The sequence below is a fragment of the Cydia pomonella genome, chromosome 7 (genome assembly GCF_033807575.1).
Source record: "Cydia pomonella isolate Wapato2018A chromosome 7, ilCydPomo1, whole genome shotgun sequence".
Lineage (NCBI taxonomy): Eukaryota > Metazoa > Arthropoda > Insecta > Lepidoptera > Tortricidae > Cydia > Cydia pomonella.
This window is the reverse complement of record NC_084709.1, coordinates 15,191,024-15,212,481: the sequence shown is the minus strand read 5'-3', so window position 1 is coordinate 15,212,481 and position 21,458 is coordinate 15,191,024. Positions and strand designations below refer to the sequence as shown.

At 37.5% G+C, this 21,458-nt stretch overlaps 3 protein-coding genes across 3 annotated transcripts; all 3 read right to left on the bottom strand.

Annotated features, from left to right (window-relative positions):
• Positions 1-1,089: 1,089 nt before the first annotated feature.
• Positions 1,090-5,045, bottom strand: LOC133519941 (adult-specific cuticular protein ACP-20-like). The gene is made up of 4 exons (XM_061854153.1): positions 4,915-5,045; positions 3,447-3,689; positions 2,369-2,541; positions 1,090-1,317 (listed from the first exon to the last, which is right to left on the bottom strand). The coding sequence occupies exons 1-4, from the start codon at positions 4,978-4,980 to the stop codon at positions 1,260-1,262; spliced, it is 540 nt and encodes a 179-aa protein (XP_061710137.1). The 5' UTR covers positions 4,981-5,045; the 3' UTR covers positions 1,090-1,259.
• A 4,126-nt stretch (positions 5,046-9,171) lies between these two features.
• On the bottom strand, positions 9,172-13,123 carry LOC133519931 (uncharacterized). The gene is made up of 4 exons (XM_061854141.1): positions 12,133-13,123; positions 10,302-10,586; positions 9,844-9,872; positions 9,172-9,624 (listed from the first exon to the last, which is right to left on the bottom strand). The coding sequence occupies exons 1-4, from the start codon at positions 12,139-12,141 to the stop codon at positions 9,249-9,251; spliced, it is 699 nt and encodes a 232-aa protein (XP_061710125.1). The 5' UTR covers positions 12,142-13,123; the 3' UTR covers positions 9,172-9,248.
• Positions 13,124-17,760: 4,637 nt separating this feature from the next.
• LOC133519501 (histidine-rich glycoprotein-like) lies at positions 17,761-20,912 on the bottom strand (the record flags this gene model as incomplete). Its single annotated transcript, XM_061853505.1, has 3 exons — positions 17,761-18,922; positions 19,155-19,327; positions 20,718-20,912. Coding segments are annotated over 3 exons (1,356 nt in total), but the record flags the coding sequence as incomplete, so codon positions are not given.
• Between the last annotated feature and the right edge of the window lie 546 nt (positions 20,913-21,458).

The following is a 21,458-nucleotide window of genomic DNA, read 5'->3' as shown; positions in this document are numbered from 1 at the left end:
ATACAGCTCTCGTCATGTGGCTTTCATTTCATCAAGTCTCATGACGTGCCCAAACCAGCGTAGGCGGCCTTCCGTCAATTTGTCGATAATGCGACCTTAAATGTTCCTCGAACATAGGTGTTTCGTACTCTGTCAAGTCTGGTGACGCCGCCCGCCCAGCGTAGCATCTTCATCTCGGTGGTGTGAAGTTTTTGCTCGTCCGCTTTCCTTAAACCCCAGCATTCCGATCCATATAATAAACGCTGCTGGTCGTACGGCTTGTTTATAAATCAGTCAGTGTCCATGGTGCGGGTTTCTGTAAATCCCTAGTTAAATAGTCCATGACTATGTTGAACAGAAGGGGGCTTAGTGCCGAGCCTTGGTGCACACCAACTTTAACTTCGAAGTCACCCGTGACGCCTGCAGGGCTTACGACTCGGGTCGTTATATTCTGATACAAGTCCTGTATAATCTCTATATAATGTTCTGGGATGTTTTGCGCTCTTAATGCCTGCCAAATGAGTTCTCGCGGCACACGGTCAACAGTTTTCTTACTACAACATATTTTATGAGATCGGTCGGAACGGAAAAAATTACCTAGCTTATTTGCAAATTATGTTCCGTCAATTCGAATTCTAACTTAACCGTCAAAACGTTCTCACACGCTAAAAGGCTGTTTTACAAATCAGCGAAATACGTGATTATTTTTTGTCTACTATTGACAGTTGATAAAATAAAATGAACATAAAAATATATAATTCCATGGGGTAAGTTGTGCCGTATTTTTTTTCCGTATACTATTCTAGTAGAATGGAAACAACTAAATTGGCTCCTGCAATGACATAGTATTCTAACCTTTCGCGACAAATATCATACAAATCGCTCCGTTGTTTACTTGCGTTCCTATTATCATCGAAACATCTTACCCTCGGCAATTTTAGCCCCAATATCCCCTACTGTCATACGAATACTTAACCTGTTGAGGATAACTCACTACATATGGTAGATATTATGTATACTCGTATCATTGTACACTATCAAATAGTGTTAATAAAAAATAATGTTGCCTTAAGTCGCTGCATGAAATGTAATGAAATAAAACAATGCAGATCATAATAAAAATGCTTTTAATCGTCAGCGCTGGCGTTCCAAATGTGAGGAAAAATGCAGAGACAGTTTCACGATTTGTAGTAATTTTGGCACCGAGAGAAGTGCCATCCTCACAAGAATAAATAAGAGCCAAGGTTCTGGTCGAGGCAGGTTTCGGTAGGTTGCTGAGTCTAATGATGATGATGCAAATGATGATGGGCCGTCGTGTGATGAACATGAGCATTGAATCTGGAATTATAAACATGAATTTAGTATTGTACAATTATAGCAGGCCTGTAAACATCTGTACATTGAATCTAGGCACCTTTTTCTGTTTCGAAGCAGGAAGGCATATTAAATCGGTATGTTTTTTCAAGGAGATATACTGCTTATATTAATACCAAAACTTGATACTTTATGTTTCAATAATCTAATGAGCTTGTTACACCTCCCTGAACTAAAAAAATGACAAGAAGGACGCCGCAATACGTGAGAAACGATAGGTAATATTGTGGACATGATGGCCTGTTGTAGTTACCAACAAGTTACGATATCACATGATCTGTATGCCTTGTTGTTTACTGGTGGTGGCGCTCCTGCACTAAAATCCCTTTCAGCATCAACCTTTTTTCTATAAACTCGGAAGGTGACTATATACCTGGCCACCGAGACTAGATTATGACATAAATACAAAAATTGACAAATGATATGAAAAAATTAACTCGATGGATAATACATAAAATTAACCCGATGTCCGCTTCGTCACGCTTAAGAATAAATGGAAATTTGAAATTTATTCACGAGGACTAAATCTGGACACGGACCAAAGCGGTAAGTCATCTTCCGGTTATAAATGTATTTTTGATATAGGATTTGATATAATTTACTTAGCGCATCGTATCGCCACCAATTACCAGAGGTGTAGCCAAGATGCCGTGAGAAAAATATATCGTGATGAGATGACAGATGCTACGAAAAGTAACGAGACTATTTACATACATTATTTGAGTTTCGATTGGCGTTTTCTATCAACGATTGTCATCTTGGCTAGGCCAAGTCCAAGTACAAACCTTAGACACTCATCCTCTTTTGAGCGTTTCAAGAGTATCAGTTTCGTCAAAGTCGACCGAAAATATGGCCACACCCGTACACGTTCAAAGCTATGGCGACAATTTTAACTTTGGTTATAAGCGTAAAAACGCCTAAGTGTGAGGAATGCTCCGGCGTCGTTGCTAACTTCCCCACGCTCCCGCTAGTCCCGTAATGGCGTTTGTAAGTGAAAACTGGCAGCTAAACTTACCCACGGTGGTCATCAGCAGAGTAGTGTACGGAGCGCAGGTTGCCATCGGGCTCCACCAGCGAGTAGGAGCCCTTCACAAGGTCCCCATGCCGGGTCTCATGCTGAGACTTGTGGTCACCGGTGTGCGGGTCTGAGACGGAGTACGCGAAGTTGTAATTGGGGTATGCCCATGCCTGAAACAAAGAATATGCAATATTAAAACAATTGCGATGAAGGTAAATATTGTACTCTTACAAGTTCTGGAACTAAATGGAAACGAATCTAAGTAAGTTCCCAATTCCCCATGTTATATGGGCGGAAACCTTGGGACTGTTAATATGTCAAAACTAAATCTTATTTTTCTACTCATCGACTGTAATGGTTGCATTAAGATTTCGTATACCAGACTATAATTGCGTACTTTTCATGAATGGGCTTCTAACTCAACTATAATATTCATTTCGATACGCTGTAATCAACTATAAAAAAAAATACCAATCACGTGCCACCGCGCTCCTATAGAAAAGACAAAACGGGCGCGACTAAACATTTGTCCACTGAGATACCAAATTCCATTAATTACTTATTTAGGTTTGTATTAAAAATATATTTTTTTTACTCTCTCACTCATAAAGTATTGTATAAAATAGTGGTTTAATCAAGCTTTCCAATTTCGTACCTTTCTTAACACGGTACTCGAATGAAAAGTTGTTTATTATATCACAATTGTATAAAATACCATATAAACATACACAAAAAATAATTTATAATCGTCAGTATTTTTAAAGTAAAACTCATCTTCTGAATCTTATGAATTAGTGACATACAGTAGTTAAAAAAAAAGCTATAACTCACTCGTGAGCTATAGGTTTTTTTCACAATCCATAACTCCCGCGGGATCAATTTCTTTGTCCTTCAGTACACCTGCATGAAATAAGATCTTTTTCGAGCAAGTGTGATGAAAATTTTATAAAATTTATTTATTTTTTGAAAATGGTCGGTTCATTTGAATTTATAACATATGAAAGTACGACAAATTTTTAGGTGCCATTTGTAACTTGTAAACCTATTTCTATTGAGGTTAAAGAGTACATCTTACGTGATGGCCATGGTCCCAACCTCCGTGGTGTCCATGAGCGATGCCAAGGTGGTGACCTCCCCAAGCGCCTAAGTGGCCGCTCCAGCCTCCCCAGCCGCCAAGATGGCCGAGATGGCCGGCGTGGCCGAGCAGTCCCACGTGGCCGAGATGGCCGACATGGTGACCGAGATGGTCCACGCGGGATGTGTGGGATACGGCGACCGGGTGCGCGTGTGCCGCGGCGAGCAGGGAGAGGGCTACAATCTGGAATTAGTATTGCACATTCATTAAATAAGGGGTAAGTAAGGGCAACCAAAACGTCTTAGTACATTTATGATGCGGGCCATTAGCAAGTTTAGGAACAACCAATTTTATTAAATCTAATTTGGGTCTTAAGGTAATATTTGGATGTCAACTGTAGCTGCATTACTGCCGCGGCATTGAGGCAAGCTCTATCACTGTCCATTTGTTTGCTAAAATGAGTGAGGACGTTGTAATCGCGGTACTATTGCGGCAACGAATATTGCTAATTTTACCTAGGAATGTAATGTTCGCATTCGCAACAGTAATGCAGCTGCAATTGACATCCGAATGTCACCTTACTACTGGAATAATTAGCTCTGCCACGTCACGAAACACAGCGACATTGACAGTGACAATGACAATATCAGAGACAGCCGACACTGTCAAATTGTGTGAAATTGCAACGAATCTGTTTACGAAAATGGGTAATGCCCCATTGGTAAGTAAAAGGTATCATACGGCTCTGTGAAAAGTATGTAATTGCATATTTTTCAAAGAGCATAAAGAGGCATTGAAATATTTCAAATTCTATGTTTCAAATTAATTGCACAGTAAGTATAGGCTATTTTGCACTTTTTGCCTAAGACTTTTTAAAGTACCTAGGTAACTATAGCCGGGTGTGACCATCAGAGTGACAGGAGTGAAAATTTAAACTATAAGCTGTATTGCTCAAACTGAACAACATATGGCCAGCGGCTTTTATAAAAAAAAACATGTTTTTTTGTTCTTAGAACACTTTAAACGTTGTTCGATGACACAATGTATTGCAAAATTCGTTGTTTGTAGCGTAACAAGCGACGTCAATTACACTTATGATAGGCATGATGGCGTTAAATGAAAATACTATTTACATATGAAAAAGAAAAATCTAAAGAAGATTTTTAAAAGTAAGCGGTTGAATAAAAGTACAATATATTTAATTATTTGCTCGTGTTACAGGCCGGGTATATTCGTAGCTTGATATTTACGTTTTAATTATGATAAAACACACATCGGTATTTTGTTATTGTTTTAGGATGTGTGGAGTTAATTTATTCCATCTATTTATTTATATCACGCGATTGAAATCGTTAGTAACACTTAACTACATTTCTATACTATTACAAATTGGTATAGTAACTGATCTGATTGAGGATAGCAATAGATACTTTGTGACGAGTTTGTTAATTATGCACAACGAGCTAACCTGGGACCACATGTTGACTTGGACTTGTCGTATTGTGTGCAGGACTACAACTACGAAAAAAGTCATAGAACCGTTACCTTATAAAGAAGTTTGCTTGCTAAATTTGTGAAGCGCTACAAATGAGTAGGGACAGCTAATTAAACCCTACTACAATTCAAGTGTAGGGATGTTCTTCTTTTTGCTTACCGAGCGTGGACAAGTCAACGCTTTGATGTATATATAAAATGCGCTCTTGGATTACGTATAAAGGTTACACATTTAGCCATAATAACACTGGTCCGCCTAAACGCTTACCTCTCCTTTAATCGACAAGCATTTGAAACACTCAGCCAGTACACAATTAACGATAACGAGCTTATTCCGTGAAATCTAGGACTAGTCTTCGCGTCCAAGGATCCGTCACGATCGGTTAAGCAGTTTGATCACTATCAATTTAAGTGTGCGTGTAAACAAACCGGTGGCGGTATATGCTATGTATGCAACTCACTGCTATTTTATTTAAGCATAATTATATAGAAAGTGTTCCAAAGGTTAAAGAAAAACGCTACGAACAAAGTCATACATTTATTTTTCGAACCTTTCCATATGCTCTACGGGTCTACGGTCATTATCTTCCTGCTCGCGTAGCCAACCTGCCAATTACTAACGCTTCGTAGCGAACGAAACGCAACTGTCACTGTCGCACTAATATGGAAGAGTGATAGAGAGAGATGACTACGCTGCGTTACAGAGCGTTAAGAGGGAAGAATAGCTTTTTGAATCTACCGAAGTAACGGTAATTTTTCTATGAAACTTCATTTTGGTAGAAAACGGTTTCCACTAAGTAAATCTTAACAAATCACTTTGATTTTTATGTCTATCGCTTCAACATAATATATTCTAGTAATATATAATCATTTTTTTGTTGATTTGCAAATTTTGAAAAAAAGGAGAACCTATAAACCTAGTTTTTTATTGTGCCAATAACATACTAAAAAAAAAACCGGCCAAGTGCATGTCGGGCCACGCTCAGTGTAGGGTTCCGTAGTCACTCTTCCGTCACAATAAGCTAAACTGGAGCTTAAAGTATAGTAAATTGTTAACCAACGGATGAAACGGTACCTTTCACCCGAGTTAAACAAATAGGCAAATTTGCATAATCAGTACCTAATTAAAGTAAGTCTTTTTACTATGAAGGGAAAACTTGTTGCGATAACTCAAAAACAGCTAAACTGATCATGTCCGCTATAGTTTTCATTTAATGTCTTTTTTAAGCTCTACTTCTACGATTTTTTTCATATTTTTTTAGACCTATGGTTCAAAAGTTAGAGAGGGGGGGGGGGCACATTTTTTTTTCTTTCGGAGCGATTATCTCCGAATATATTCACTTTATCAAAAATATATTCATTTCTTGAAAACCCCTATTAGTTTTGAAAGACCTTTCCAACGATACCCCAAACTCTAGGGTTGAAGCGAAAAAAAAATTTCACTCCCACTTTAGGGGAGGTATCCAAAAAAAAAAAATTTTTAGATTTTATTGTATGACTTTGTCGGCTTTATTGATTTATATATCCATGCCAAATTTCAGCTTTCTAGCACTAACGACCACGGAGCATAGCCTCGGACAGACAGACAGACAGACAGACGGACATGGCGAAACTATAAGGGTTGACTACGGAACCCTAAAAATCATGGAAAATGGAAAATATTTTGAAGTGGAAAAATGTTTCTCTTTTTGTGTGAGTGATCACGTGGTATATAGGCTTCCCTCTTATCGATTGGCATGTTGGTTACGCGAGCAGCGCGGCTGTACGGGATGGTCGTTGTCGCGCCAAGCCTAACGTGACGGTGACAGCGGGGTAAAGAACTAAAGACAGTAACCGTCACTTTCAATCGAACGGTGTAAAAAGTGACGGTAATTTTATCACGTGGATAAAGTCATCCATAATACGCCTGCTGTACTATTTACGTTCTGTAAGTGACTCTCGATTGTAAATGTCAGATGCAAGTCGAGCGATACACACATTAACCAAGTTTTTGACAATTTAACAGGGTTCGCTTAACATTTTCGCGCAGTCAATGATATTATGCTTAATAATAATAGGCTTATGCCTAAAAGAACTTATGAGTATCCACCTAATAATTTAAACTATTCTCGTAGGTAGCGCTCCCTAAAGAAGACTCAACACGCATGACTTCATTATTAAATCTTTATTAGTTTTCCAGTGTCATTCGAGCTGTTTCAACCGTACCCTGTCACAACCGTACCCACCGTCTTTACTGCAAAATGTTCCAAAGGTAAACCTTGTTGTTTGTTCTGTGGAGTTTCTGCTATAAATTCGTAAACGAAATTCCATTCTATGGGGGTCGCAGTTCTAACTTATTTCAGCCATTTTTTTCCCGGTATTTGATGCTGCGGGGGTCACAGTTCTAAAACAAACTTACCATTTTTTTTACTAGGTATTCGATTTTGTTGGGGCGTAGTTCTAAGCTAACCTACTTTTTTGAAAAAACGTTTAATATTTCTGTTGGGGGACTGCAAAATAATTAAATCATAACACTAGTTAGATCAAATTAGACGTGTGCACCGATAAAAAAATTATCGGCGGCGGCGTTTTCCAAAAAATCGGCGGCGGCGGCGTGTTTTCGGCGTGACCTTGACTAATAATTGAAATCATTAATTTGTTGTTTTTCTTGAACATATGATCAATCTCAGATTGCTGGGCAGTGAACTAGGTATATAGTATAGTTTTGAATAGGCTGTGAGTAAAACAGGGTTTGTAAATGAATATAGGACAGGTATAATAACTTGATTTCCTTAGTAACTTGCTTTAATGCAAGTCTGGTTACCTGGTCTCAATGACCTTCGATTTAATCTGTAACTCTCCATTTTCTTATGATTTCCATGGCTTATCGTACTTTGTGGCTTATGTTACTTTAACAAAACAGAACTCCAAGTATCCTTGAAATTTGTTAGATAGATTTGCTTCCTCACTCACAGTGGATTTGCTTTCTTTTAATGGATTTCTTGTCGTACGTCGTTTTTTCTCGTTTTGTCATTGCTGAGGATCGTGACTACATGTAATTAGTCTCCATTTCGTGCAGTCATAACATAAAAATATTCACATAATGTGTTCAATAAAGATACAAATTAAAAACTCTAATATTTTACTATGTTCTACATTTGCAATATTTCATCAATGTCATGAAAGGCGTTGTCAATTAGCCATTTTTTTAAATTTATTATAAGATGAATTATCATTTGATATAGTGGCAATTTGTTCAGGAATGGCATTATAAATTTTTGGGCCCATAGCATAGGTCGTTTTGGTAGATTTAGTTAGTCTGAATCTGGATGTTTCGAGTATACCTCGGTTCCTATTCCTTAAACATCTTAGGTTACCCGCCCTGTGGGGAAATGTGTCGTACGAATTTTATGATGTTGAAAATGTACTGCGATGGTAATGTCATTATTCGTAATGATATAAATAGTTCTCGAGCTGGTGTGCCGGGAGCGGCGATGGCTATTATTCTTACAGCTCGTTTCTGCAGTACGAAGACGCGACGCCAGTCAGCGGCGACTCCCCAAAATTCGAGACTGTAGTTTAGCACAGAATGGAAAAGGGCAAAATAACTACTAGGGCCTGTGGAAGAATAATAGACAGTCTTTTTAGTGCAAAACAGATTCCTCCTAACTTTGTGCAAAGTAATTGAATTTGGGTGTCCCATTTGAGCGATGTGTCGAGGGTGACGCCCAGGAATTTGGATTTCCTAATCTAACCTATTATACTTGCTGTTTTACTTACCGCGGCTCGTTGTCATCCGCTGGGATTGTGCACGACTATTCTCATACAGTCGCCATAAGATATATCGGACCGGATGCTCAAAAATATCTGAACACGTATTCTAGCGCCTTGACTTGGATAGAGGCGTGTTGAGATATTTGTGAGCACCTTGGCCACTTCGATAAATCAAACCTGTATCATGACTTCAAACATCTAGCTCGACTTCAAGTGTGGAGTCGCGCGCGAGAACGCAAATCATGCTAGAGAGTAATGGAAATCCCATAGGGTTTGAAAAGTTTAATTTTTAAACAGTTATATAATTTTTAATTTTATTTTATGTTTATAATACTCGTCGTGGTTGTCGTTTATAGTACTATTCAGTATCTTGTTCACGCATTCAATGCAAAATACAACTACGAGTATTACAGAACCCCTTAAGAATCCCTAAAGTAGAAAGAGATGAGGACTTTATAATTTTCAACTTAAATAAATCTTATGATTTAATGTTTTAATTATTACATTTCATTTTGTCGGAATAGTAAAAACACGATTAGTACAGTGGGTTTGACATTAATGATATCCGTGCATACGTCCTGTTTCCCGGTGCAAATTCTCCCTTTCCCGGTACATTGGTTCTCTTTCCATGTCAGTATGTTCATATTCTCCATATCCGTGGTGTTGATGTCCATGTCCATATCCATGGCCACCCAGCCCGTTTTCGTGCATTCTCTTTTTTTGTTCGGCAATCAACTTCAAGCGCCAAAACTCGACCAATTGGTCGTAGTCACCGGTGCCATCCCCCTTGTAATGCTGGTAGCTCCTCGGAAGAATAAGGACCTGTCCTCCCGGTCCCCGCGTGTACCTCCTGCCACCTGACTTTAGGAATCTGTAGTCCAGAACCCAAATAGGTTCGTAATACGCAGGGCTATATGTGAACTTGATGATCCTGGAAGTAATAGAATATTGTGAAGTATTGTAAATTTGTGTATTCTTGGAATTATTGGGTTATTATTGCGTCCCTTTCGCATCAATTGATTGAAAAAATCAACGTAACTGTGTCTGCAAGGTTACCTAACTTAGGCAATTTGCACGCGTAGCATTATATTTCAGTGCAGTGCTTATAACTTGTTATGAATGGGTAGGTAATTAAGTTTAAAATACGTACTCATCTTGCTCAGCAATGTTAACATGTCCCTGAGAAAATAAATAGATAATCATATGTATCAGATAATAAAAACAGAATGCTTGAAAACAAAAAATATACATTAAAATAAGTTTTTGTCAAAAATTTCATTTTTGGTTTTCACTTTTGTCGCTGACTGATGTACCTTTCTTTCCACAGGCAACTAATACTTATCGAGATAATTCTAAATACCCCAAACACAATTAGGTTGCGTTGTTTTATCACAGAGTTCCTGTGGCTACCTCCTGTCTCCATCATCAGATCAGCTCGATGGTACCATAATATTGCATTGTCACCCGACTTACATATGTATGCAAATTTTCAGCTTCATTAGAAATCGGAAAGTGGGTCAAATTTAACTTGCAAGATTTGATTACAGACCGACAGACAACGGGACAGGTGAAACTAAATAAAAGCTTGTAAAAACAAAAAAAAAATACCTTTTCGTGTTGACTGGGAAGGTTGCGAGCTATGATAGGACCTTCACGATGACTTTCAGGCCCATCAAGCTTAGCCTTGAGGTAGAGAAGGTTGTTATGGTCGTGATAGTCATAATAGTCGTCCAGGTGCTGACGGTTACGATGTATAGACTCCGCGTCTTTCATCACAGTCTGCTCCGCTTTCTCAGACGGCTTCGCCTCCAAAGGCACCGGTTTTGCCGCCGCTTCCGCGGGCTCGGCCTCTTCCGCCACCGCAGCTGATGCCAAGAGCGCCACTACTAGCAACTAAAATAAATAAGAAGCTTATTTAGAACCGAGGGAGTAGGTATTTAGTTCATCCAAAAAAAATATCTAAACGCAGGCATATCAGAAACGGAAACTATCAAAGCATTGGGTTTTTATACGGTAATGTAAGAATTTACTCAAAGTAAATAGTTGTGCTGTGCTGTTTTGTGTATAAAGTTTGGTAGTGTTTTAGATATAAAAAAAAAATCTTATTTCGAATGGAGGATCTGTTTTTATTTTTTAAACAGTTCTGTGCAAATCTAAGTCAGGTTAGATCAAATATTGTAGTTTTAATTTGACAATATATTTTTAGTTATAAAAATAACAGAACTTAAATAATAAAAAATAATCTGGTGCTAATGTTCTTGATAACATTTATAGTTTTTTCAGGTTCATCCAATATCCAAATGTACCTATAAGTATATACGATAAAATTGTTCACTTTATTATGTTTATCACTCAGAATCAAATTCGATAACTAGTATACTAATAAGACACTGCTTATTTACAACACGTAAAGTTTTATAAAATTTGGTAAATTCACGTTTAGTTTTAACAAAAAAAGAAGCAACTTCTCAAGACAGTTTAAAATGCCATCACAAGTTCCACTTCACTTCTTTGTGAAATAGTGATGCTTGTCGAGAGAAAACGCATGACTTACAAATACTGGCTGACTGGCTGGGTAACAGTGACGATTCTTCTTCTTCTTTTTGGCTTCAGTCCAGTGGGACTATTTAGGACTTTCAATATTTTAGGAGCTTTAAATACCACTAAAATTGTACGGTTAGTACAAGACAGTGTACGGTGATTTTGGTGGTACGTGGACTACCGGCCGTTGACTCCAAAATGGTGGCTAAGCGCGTTTCAAGATTAATTCTCCATTCACTGCACACTACCACATTAGTTTACTGTATAATAAGCTATCGATATTACACTTTAAACAATATTAATGAGCAAAAAAAACATAGCAATTAATCACGAGGCGTGACTTATATGGCGCTCGAACCGGAAGTCAGTGACATTTCTTCAATCAGAATGTCCATAAAAAATCTAGATCAATTTCACAATCTGTTATTATAATCAGAATAAAGCTCCAGGTGAACTTTTTGGCTTGGGCTAGTCGAATGAAAAAACTCCATTTCAAATGTCCTAAAGATGTGTGTGAGGAAGTATTTGAATTTGTTCTAATATGGCTTCATCTGTAAGAATATTACATAAGTTTGTGACAAAATTGACATTTTAAAAAACACACTTCAATTCACATGCCTACTGTACTTGGTACTAGATTATAGGTACAGTCACCTGTATAGGTAATATGTTAGTCTGCGAAGACCGCAAAAATATGTGACACGCTCTCCAATATTCAAGATCGTGTCAGATATTTTTGCGGCTTTTAATGTGGAACATAATTATTATTGCAGGTGACTGTACAATGCAATTAGTTTTAAATCGACTCGAAAGATTACATTAGGTGTATTGTTACAGGTGAAGTTAATATAGTGTGTAAAAAGGAGAACGTTAAATAAATGAGATAACACTTACTCACCTGCAACATGTTATTCAACTGACGGCTCTTAAACCAATGTGTGAATCTAATATACCAGTACTGTTAATTGCCTGATGTGGCCGATATCTCCGGATTACATCGATTGACGCATCCTTGTATATATACATAGGTAATATAATTCATGATTTAATTTGATTAATTGACAGTATGTACCTTGAGCGATATTTAGATTTATTTAGTACAGTCGCCATCAGATTTATCGGAGCGGCCGAGGTGCTCAAAAATATCTGGACATGCACTCTAGCGTCTTGAAAATAGAGGAGTGTTCAGATATTTATGAGCACCTTGGCCGCTCCGATATATCTGATGGCGACTGTACACAACATATGATGTGTTATTTCCACTAATAAATAATAAATATTATAGGACATTATTACACAAATTGACTAAGTCCCACAGTAAGCTCAATAAGGCTTGTATTGAGGGTACTTAGACAACGATATATATATAATATATATAAATATTTATAAATACTTAAATACATAGAAAACACCCATGACTCAGGAACAAATATCCATGCTCATCACACGAATAAATGCCCTTACCAGGATTTGAACCCAGGACCATCAGCATCATAGGCAGGGTCACTACCCACTAGGCCAGACTGGTCGTCATAAACGTCACTAATTACCACCAAGTTGCATGCTATGGGTATTTCCACTCAATTTTGATTCAAGGTGTAGAGCTGTGGGCCACTGCAGCCGAATGCAATAGACTGTTTAGACTACAAAAGGGTGCCCTTAGGATAATTTCGGGCAAGCCCAATGATTATCTAGCGCAGTCATTATTTAAGGAACACAAGATCCTCACGCTACCATGTGTTATATATTAAAGGCCTGTAAATATGTGAAGGCAAATCTCGGGCTATATACAACCCGCGGGCAGAACCACGGCCGCAACACGCGTGGCGAGCACCTCCTGCTGATCCCGCGCTGCCGCTGGTTGTTTAACCTCTTAACCTCTGTTTTGGCTAATGAGCGAAAAATCCCGCGTAAAAATCTCAAATCGAGCTTTAGTTCTCGACATTTTCCGCTTCCTTAAAACTTAACTAATAGTAACAACATTTTTGAAACGGAATAAGAAAAAAAATTCTGTGTCTGGCCGTTTTGATTTTTGCGTTTATTGTTGCCGATTTTGTATGCTAGGCGTCTGTTTAAAAAAACCGGTCAAGTGCGAGTTCGTTTTACTCGCGCACCGAGGGTTCCGTACAAACTTTGAATTATCTCGTGTAAGTATAAAAGCGAAAGACTTTTGAACAGAAGTAGCTATACTAAGTATATTTGTGTACAACGCGCAACGCCATCTATCGGCAAATTGACTAACTAATTTGCGCGATGTAATACACGTATGTTGGTTTTTCGAGGATAATTCTCTATCATGTGAACCGATTTCAAAAATAGATCTTTTATTTGAAAAAAGGTGTATTAAATGTAATTTCACAGATATTTCAGGTGTAATAAACACACGTAAAATCCTTAATTAAAAAAAAGTTGCCAAGATCTAATTATATTTTTCCTGTAAAATTTATAGCAATGTTAATATTATGTAAAAAATTCATAATTTTCGTCGGTAAACTTCGGAGATAAGGGGGGAACGGTATTTTTTTACATTTTTCTTCATAAATCAATTTTTTTCTGTATAAAAAGGAAAAAATATTTTGGAATGTACAATTTGAGGTCTTTGAAATGATACCCCACTTGACCTAGTCACTAGAGTTTGAAATTTTGCCCCCTCTTCATATTGGGCATTTTCCATAATTAATAATAATAAAAAATTAAATAAAAAAAATACTTTCAATGTGTCTGGGTTAGCGTTGTTCATTTTATACTACGTCGGTGGCAAACAAGCATACGGCCTGCCTGATCGTAAGCAGTCTCCGTAGCCTATGTACGCCTGCAACTCCAGAGGAGTGACATGCGCGTCATAATTATGCCAAATTCCAAATCGATAGCTTAGGTGGTTCTCGAGATATTTAGCGATGTGACAGAAAGAAAGACAGACAGACGGGACGGACAGAGTCGCACCATAAGGGTTCCTTTTGTACCTTTTTGGTACGGAACCCTAAAAAATCTAGGGCCAAAACTCAGAGAGATCCGAGAAATGTCGAGAACGGTTGTATGGAGAAATTACCACTAATCCTCCTCCTAAGATTATCCTCTTAAGATTGGGTTTCACGAAACAGTTCGCCATCATTTCATGGCCTTCAGCAGCAGTTTCACTTTACTTAAACAATATTCTGAGAGCAATTGCATGAATGATAATTAATGAATTACTAGGTCTACCGTTTAGCTGGACGGTTGGTAAGAAGGTATCAGACTGTTTGCACGAATATGATTTATATTATATTAAGTAAGTAAAAGTGTAATATATACACTAAACTTATTCCCAAAACTAAGCTATCTTCTACTTTTACTAATAAATCACCATGGGACTTCTTTACCAACCGCCTGAAATAAGTGGTAGAGTTACACTTAAAAAAATACGAACTCAATCTTACACTTAACCTTTTGAACGCCAAGAAGACTTAAAGTCGTTTTTACTAGTTGTGCCCATAGCGCCATGGACACATATATATGTTATGACGTAAATACGCTGTCAAAGTAACCGTCACACTTTCAAGTAACGTTTACATTAGCTCGCTTGCGCCCGGTCGCTTGGCGTTTGAGTTATGTTTGTGTTTATGGCAGAAAGCGTTCAAAAGGTTAAAAATTACGATCTCAATCTACTTATAATACTGACGAGTTCCCCCGATTCTTCCAGGATTCCATCATCTGACCCTGGCGTCAACCAACTGTGGATCCCGACGAATTCATATAATTCATTATTTTTGAAATCGGCGATTTGCTCCGCTTCTCCGGACAAACGTAGCTCTTATTTTCCTCTCTGGATATAAACATTATTTACAAAAAAACATTTTTACATAATTTGTTGTATAAACCATAGCTATACCCCTTCGTTTGATTTTTAATGTTATTAGTTTTTCGCTCCTGAATTTTATATTTATCAAAAACATCGAAAAAAGTCTAATGGAAGGTCATAGCTATGATCAATATTGAAATTGTGTAAAAATATTTTGTATAATGCCAATAACCAGGGAGGAAAATGGGGACTACGATTGTATGGAGAAGCGGTCTTCTACTGTCGGCTTAGTGAAATAAAAATAAAATAAAATAAATATTATAGGACATTATTACACAAATTGCGGGTACTTAGACAACGATATATATAATATAAACATATGTATAAATACTTCAATACATAGAAAACATCCATAACTCGAGAACAAATATCCATGCTTATTATGTACACGAATAAATGCCCTTACCAGGAATTGAAGCCCGGACCATCGGCTTCATAGGCAGAGTCACTACCCACAAGGCCAGACAGGTCGTCAAAGAAATGCCTTTTTACTTTTTAATTATTTATTATAAAAGTTAGGAGCGAAAATTGGAACATTCTCTAAACTCTTATAATGCATGTAATTGTTTTAATGAAATTAAAACATCGGTTTTCGCTGCGAAATCGGCGTTAGAAGTCAGGTTGAATCCCATTTATACAAATATACAATTATTGGTAAAATATATATGAAAAATCTTACTATAATCAGAATGTAGTATACCTATCACTATTTATAGTATTTGTCATATTCCTATAATAAAGTTTTTAAAAGTATTTGATTTAGATACTAGCCCCAAAAAAACCCACCTAAATCACATACCAGCAATCCATAAATTTTCCGCCATTTCCTGTAAATAAAAACAAGGGTAGGTTTCGAAAATAAAAAATGCGTAAATTTTAACCCTTTAAATGCTTAATATCATAAACTCAAAGCCAAGGTCTCGGGCGCAAGGAAGCTAATGTAAATCTTACTTGAAGGTGTGAAGGTTAATTTGACAACGTCCGCCATAACTCCCTGTTCCACCTATCCCTACCGCCTTATCCCCCCTGATAGAGATATGTGGAATATTTTTCCTTGTTTCCCTACCGGTAGGGATATATGGAAATAATATGTCCACCTATCCCTACTAGCCCCCACTGGTAGGGATAGATGCCCCTTAGGAGGGACAATTGGAATTTCTTCCACGGATGTCTACTAGCTAGCCCCCTTGGTTGGAAAGATGGAATTTCTTCCAACTTTTTCTACTGCCATGCCCCTTTTTTTTAAATTTATTTGAATCAAAAGAAGATTACAAAAAGCCTTAAACTACTAATCTGCCAAACTGCAGTACAGTTTGTTGGCAGAAAAAACTAAATCTACCCTCCATCAACTAGTAGGTATTGTAAATATTAATAACTATAGCCGCTTTTGCATACGTATGTATATTGAAACCTTGGTATGTTAAAACTTAAACTTCAGAGACTGTTATTGATCACAGGTCATTGTATTATGTAATTCAAGCTAACATTAACATTGTAAATTAAAATAACTGCTAAGTTTAAGCTAGTTATTGGTTTAGTTTAGTCGCTATAGAACCCTTGTCAATAAATGATTTTACACATATAACCGAAACAAGCCTGTCCATAGACCCACCACAGAACATTCCCACAGATATTGTCGTAGTAATTTTAACTTTTTTAAATATACGTGATGCTAATGACGTTTTTAATGTGGAAAGGCTCCACACCGGGTCTGGAATCCATCTGATTAGTTATCCTTAGTAATCCTAATCCTTATCCTTACCAGGTAGCCATCTAGTACGGATGGACGGAAATAATTCTACTAGTCGCTACCAGGGGGCATGCTGGTGTGGATGGTTGGAAATAATTCCACGAATCCCTATCGGTACGGAAACAAGGAAAAATATTCCACATATCTCTATCAGGGGAGATAAGGCGGTAGGGACTGGTGGAACAGGGAGCCATAATAGCATAACACCTATAGGTGTCCTGGGCGCTGTGGACATGACTTAGTAATAACGACGCTTTTAGGTGGTGTTAGCGTTTAAAAGGTTAATAACGAACATGAAAATAGATTAGTTTTACAATTTCAATAATATATACACGGTGCTCATGAGGAACCCGAAAGATTTTAACCACGTACTTCTGAGGCCAAAAGAAGGAAAAAATGTTATATGAGTCTCAGTAAATTTCGCCAAAAGAATTTTTTTTTTTGTTTTTTTGTTTTTTTTTTTCAAGTTTTGAACGTATTTGTACATAAAAAGTTAATATTTTGGTAAAACTGGCACTGAAAATATTTTTTTACGATTTTTTTTTTAAAACTAGTTCTTGCAAAGAACTTCTTTTTGACATCTAGCAATAAGGATATTTAGACTACGCCCCATAATGGCATCATCGCGATCAAAAGGGCGTTTTGCACTAAGTTACGATAAGAAGATGTTTTTTTTACATTGGTATTAACTCTAAAACTAGACGAAATCCAGTAAAGTTTATATGACATTTTAGTCTCTAAATGTGATCAGTAATACACTGTCAAAATCTTTCGGTTTCCTCATGTAGCACCATGTATAACATTATAAGAAAACATCGCTTTTGTCTAATTTTATAGAATGTGATGTTATTTTATGTTGGCTGCATCCTAAACTATGCATTTAAGGGTTAAAGATTATGTATACTTTAATAGCTTGGTGATTATTATTGTAAAGACCATTTGTAGGAAGCTTTTCTTTATTTGCATATACCATTATTGTCGCATTACAATAATTATTCCCTATTGTGCGATAAGTATGCTTCATTTGAACGTTGAATACCTAATTCGTTATATTTCTTTTATTTATTAAACTAGCGTTCATTCTTCAACGCAGCACATCTTACGGAAATTAACTAACTCGCATTCTTTGTGATCCTATTGCGTTTAACTTTCTTACTGTGGTCACGGTGGTACCGAGGATGACGGGCATATTCAGAGACGATGATAGGTTTGTGCATACGTTGGAGCTGAACGTGAGGTTCATATCTTTTGTCGGACCTCTCCTCAATTCGTACAGGTCTGTTCTTTTCTGAATATTTATGATTCTCGCTAAAATCGTGATGTGGTACCCTAAATGGACGCATCAACATGGGCAAAAGATCCTTATGTTCAAGTTCTTCATGACTGTTGCGTTCGTTCCAGTTATTAACTTCGTTATGACCTCGGTGTACTTTGTGACCATAATATTCTTTGTGACCGTATTGTTTTTCTCGACTGCGTTGTTCTTCTCCATCACGTTGTTCTTCTCGGTCGCGTAGTTCTCCGCGACCTCGTTGTTCGACATGACTGTGATGATCTGCACGACGATTTTGTTCTCCCTCACGTTCTTCATGATGAATTGGTTTTTCGTGGCCATGATGTTCATTGTGAATAGGATGATGAATCTTTGAGTAGTTTTCGATGTGAGCCGGTTTATGGGGTTCTTCATCCTCTTGGGTGGGAGCTTCTTGGCCAGAATCACCGGTAGTTTCATCTATGGGATGCTCTTCTTCATGGAGTTCCTCCGGTTCAGCAGGGACTGCCTCATTATGTTTCTCATATTCTTCGTGATGTATTCGCATTTTTTTATCAACGTAGTACTCTATATGTATTGGCTTTTGTGGTTGATGGTGCGTAGGCTCGGGGCGTTCTTCTTCACGATCTTCCACAACAGCTTCTGGCGCTTTTTCCACTACAGCAGCAGCCGGTTCAATTTCCTCTATTTTCCTTTCAGGTTCTTTGTCCAAGATTTCTATCACTGGTTTAATAATTTCTATACGCGGCTCCTCTACACGTGGCTTCTCAATACGAGGCTCCTCCCGATGTTCGTGATGATCTGAGTAGTGGACGTCAGCGTGAAATCTGATGAATAAAAAGCAATTTAAATGTAGGGATATTAAGTAAAAAGATCTGTTTTAACAAGTTAAGTAAAAGAGTCTGGAGTACTTGCTAATATAGCATTTTATGTAAACAAAAACAAAACAATTAATAGTTGCATGGACATTTTAATTAGGTAAGTATGACTAAGCTTCTATGCCCGTCTGAATCAGTCATGACACTGACAGTTACAAAATAATAGTTAAAACTTACGAACCCTTTATCCTTGTCGGAGTGGTACTTGACAGTACGTGTCTTACCATCTGGCTGCAGGAGCCAGTACTCGCCCCTCACTTCATCCCCATGTCTATGCTCATGATGCCCTTTGTGGTCATGGGTGTGGGGGTCATTTACCTTGTAAGAGAATTCATATGACGGATACGCCCAAGCCTGAAAGGTAAAAAATTAATTTTCCAATTATGAGCACGTGGGGGAAGGGGGGGGGGGAGGAGAGAGGAGGCTACAGTCTGTAAATCAGTTTTGTCAGTAGAAAAAGGCGCGAAATTCAAATATTTCATGGGACGTTAACCCTTCGCGCCTACATTTTTTTAATTTGCGGCTTTTTTCTACTTATAAATTCAAATGACTTTTCATATGTACATGTTTTATGAAAAACTCATTGACATGAGTATTTTTGCTCTGCTAAGTATCAATCCTTCGTCAGCTACTATATAGAGCTGAACGCTGCATATGTGAGGACCTAAAACGGATTTTTAGGAAAGTAGTGTGAAGGTTTTTAAAGGATCAGCAGCACACACATGATACGTAGTGCTGAAATAAAATCATATAAATACTATAATGCAAAATGTAAAATAATTTTTCATTTTTAAATAGGTAGGTTGGTATTACGTAGGTATACGTCTTATAATTTGAATCCCTTGTTTTTGCATTGGATTTGCTATTTTTGTCGACAATCCTTTTTTTGAAATATTGATTGATTGATTGATAGAGAATAACAAAACTAAAAATGTATCGAAATGGCAGATGTGACGAAACGTCACGTGGACATTATTCGGGTTTCGTTAGGCATTTTATATTGTTACTAGGCTCTCCAGTCGTTTAAATAATTACGAAACCTTATATATTTCTTTGTAGGTAGAACAAATTTGTCCAATTTTTAAAGACTATTATTCAGCTGGCAGCTAAATACTTCTTTATTAAAATGCACCAATGTTTTTTGTCATTTTCATTTTAGTTCAGTTCCGACAAATTCAAGAAATACAATCATTACATTCCCAACGTCTTTTCTAAATTTCAGACTATTGAGCACTTTTCTTAAAGCCCGCAGACGAGGAGCATATATCATCATTCATCGCCTCCCGGCTGATACTTTGTCAGATGATATTGTATCGCGGTGGAAAGACCGTCAGTTGATGACATGAACATGTAAAAAATTTTTTTTTTACAGATTTCGCCTCCGCTTGCGCCTGACTAAAAGCGCTTGTTTTTTACATGTTCATGTGACCAGCTGACGTTCTTACCACCGCGATACAACCGGCAGATTTTTTTAAATAAACAATTGAACGTGAACTATCATCTGACAAAATATCAAATGGGAGGCGATAACAAAAATTTTTTTACGTGTTTCGGTGGCTGCCATTCCTCAACCCACCAACAGAACGGCAGCTGACGTCCACAAGGGTTCATCACACGTAGCCGTTAACCACTATACGAGTTTTCGCCCGGATGGCGATTGGTCATGGAAATCTGTTCCTGGCTCGCGGTCTATTACACACCTAGGTAAATAAAGTTTTAAGTATCGCACGTGACTCTTACTTACGTATTCCTCATGATGCTCTGGTGAGTGAGATCCGATATGAGCAAGCTCACCGTGATGTCCGTGATGTACAAACTCCTGCTTCAGGTTTATCTCCGAGGTGGCGTGGCCCTGGGCATAAAGTGCAAGGCCCAGCACAATTACACCATGAGCCTGCACAAAGATGTTTACTTTATCTGTTCCACTTCGGGTTTTTTGTACGATGTGACGTTATACAGGCTGGCCCAAAATCCGTTGACAAAATTATTTTATGAATATTTTTCTTACTTACGCGTGTTTTAATAAATTTCATAACAAATTAAAGCTACAATCGTTTAACCGAATCAAAACATATTATCTTCATAATATTTTCCTTTGTCTTTAATACACGAACGCAATCATTTGTTATAATGATCATCAATATCCACAGTAATAAATCTTTGTCAACGTATTTTGGTCAATCCTGTATATATCTTCCTCTGATGCTGTTTTCATAATATAAAAATCTTGTAAATTGATAAAATGGACGCTCGATGTTGGTCTGGTCTGTCATTGCCTTTTAGTTCGTGTAGCTACCGTTGGCGCTTGTTGCGTATGCAGCTGTAATGTTCAGCCAAGGTATGGTTGGACCGGACCGATACAGTGTTATGTTTACGATGCTTGATATAAAAATAATCTTTACTTAATTTAGTCGTTATCTTTTATCTATTTTTCAATTTGTTCACTCTATATTATTTTGTCTTTTTCCTTCTTGTCTGTTACCTT

Bases quoted from the DNA above. Each gene is read 5' to 3' on its own strand.
- LOC133519941 (XM_061854153.1), bottom strand. From the start codon at position 4,980: ATGACTTTTTTCGTAGTTGTAGTCCTGCACACAATACGACAAGTCCAA. The intron at 3,690-4,914 runs GTTAGCTCGTTG...TACTAATTCCAG, and splicing joins AAGTCAACATGTGGTCCCAG to ATTGTAGCCCTCTCCCTGCT. The intron at 2,542-3,446 runs GTAAGATGTACT...TCTTTGTTTCAG, and splicing joins GTTGGGACCATGGCCATCAC to GCATGGGCATACCCCAATTA.
- LOC133519931 (XM_061854141.1), bottom strand. The intron at 9,873-10,301 runs GTATTTTTTTTT...TTATTTTCTCAG, and splicing joins TTCCCAGTCAACACGAAAAG to GGACATGTTAACATTGCTGA. The intron at 9,625-9,843 runs GTACGTATTTTA...TATTACTTCCAG, and splicing joins AACATTGCTGAGCAAGATGA to GATCATCAAGTTCACATATA.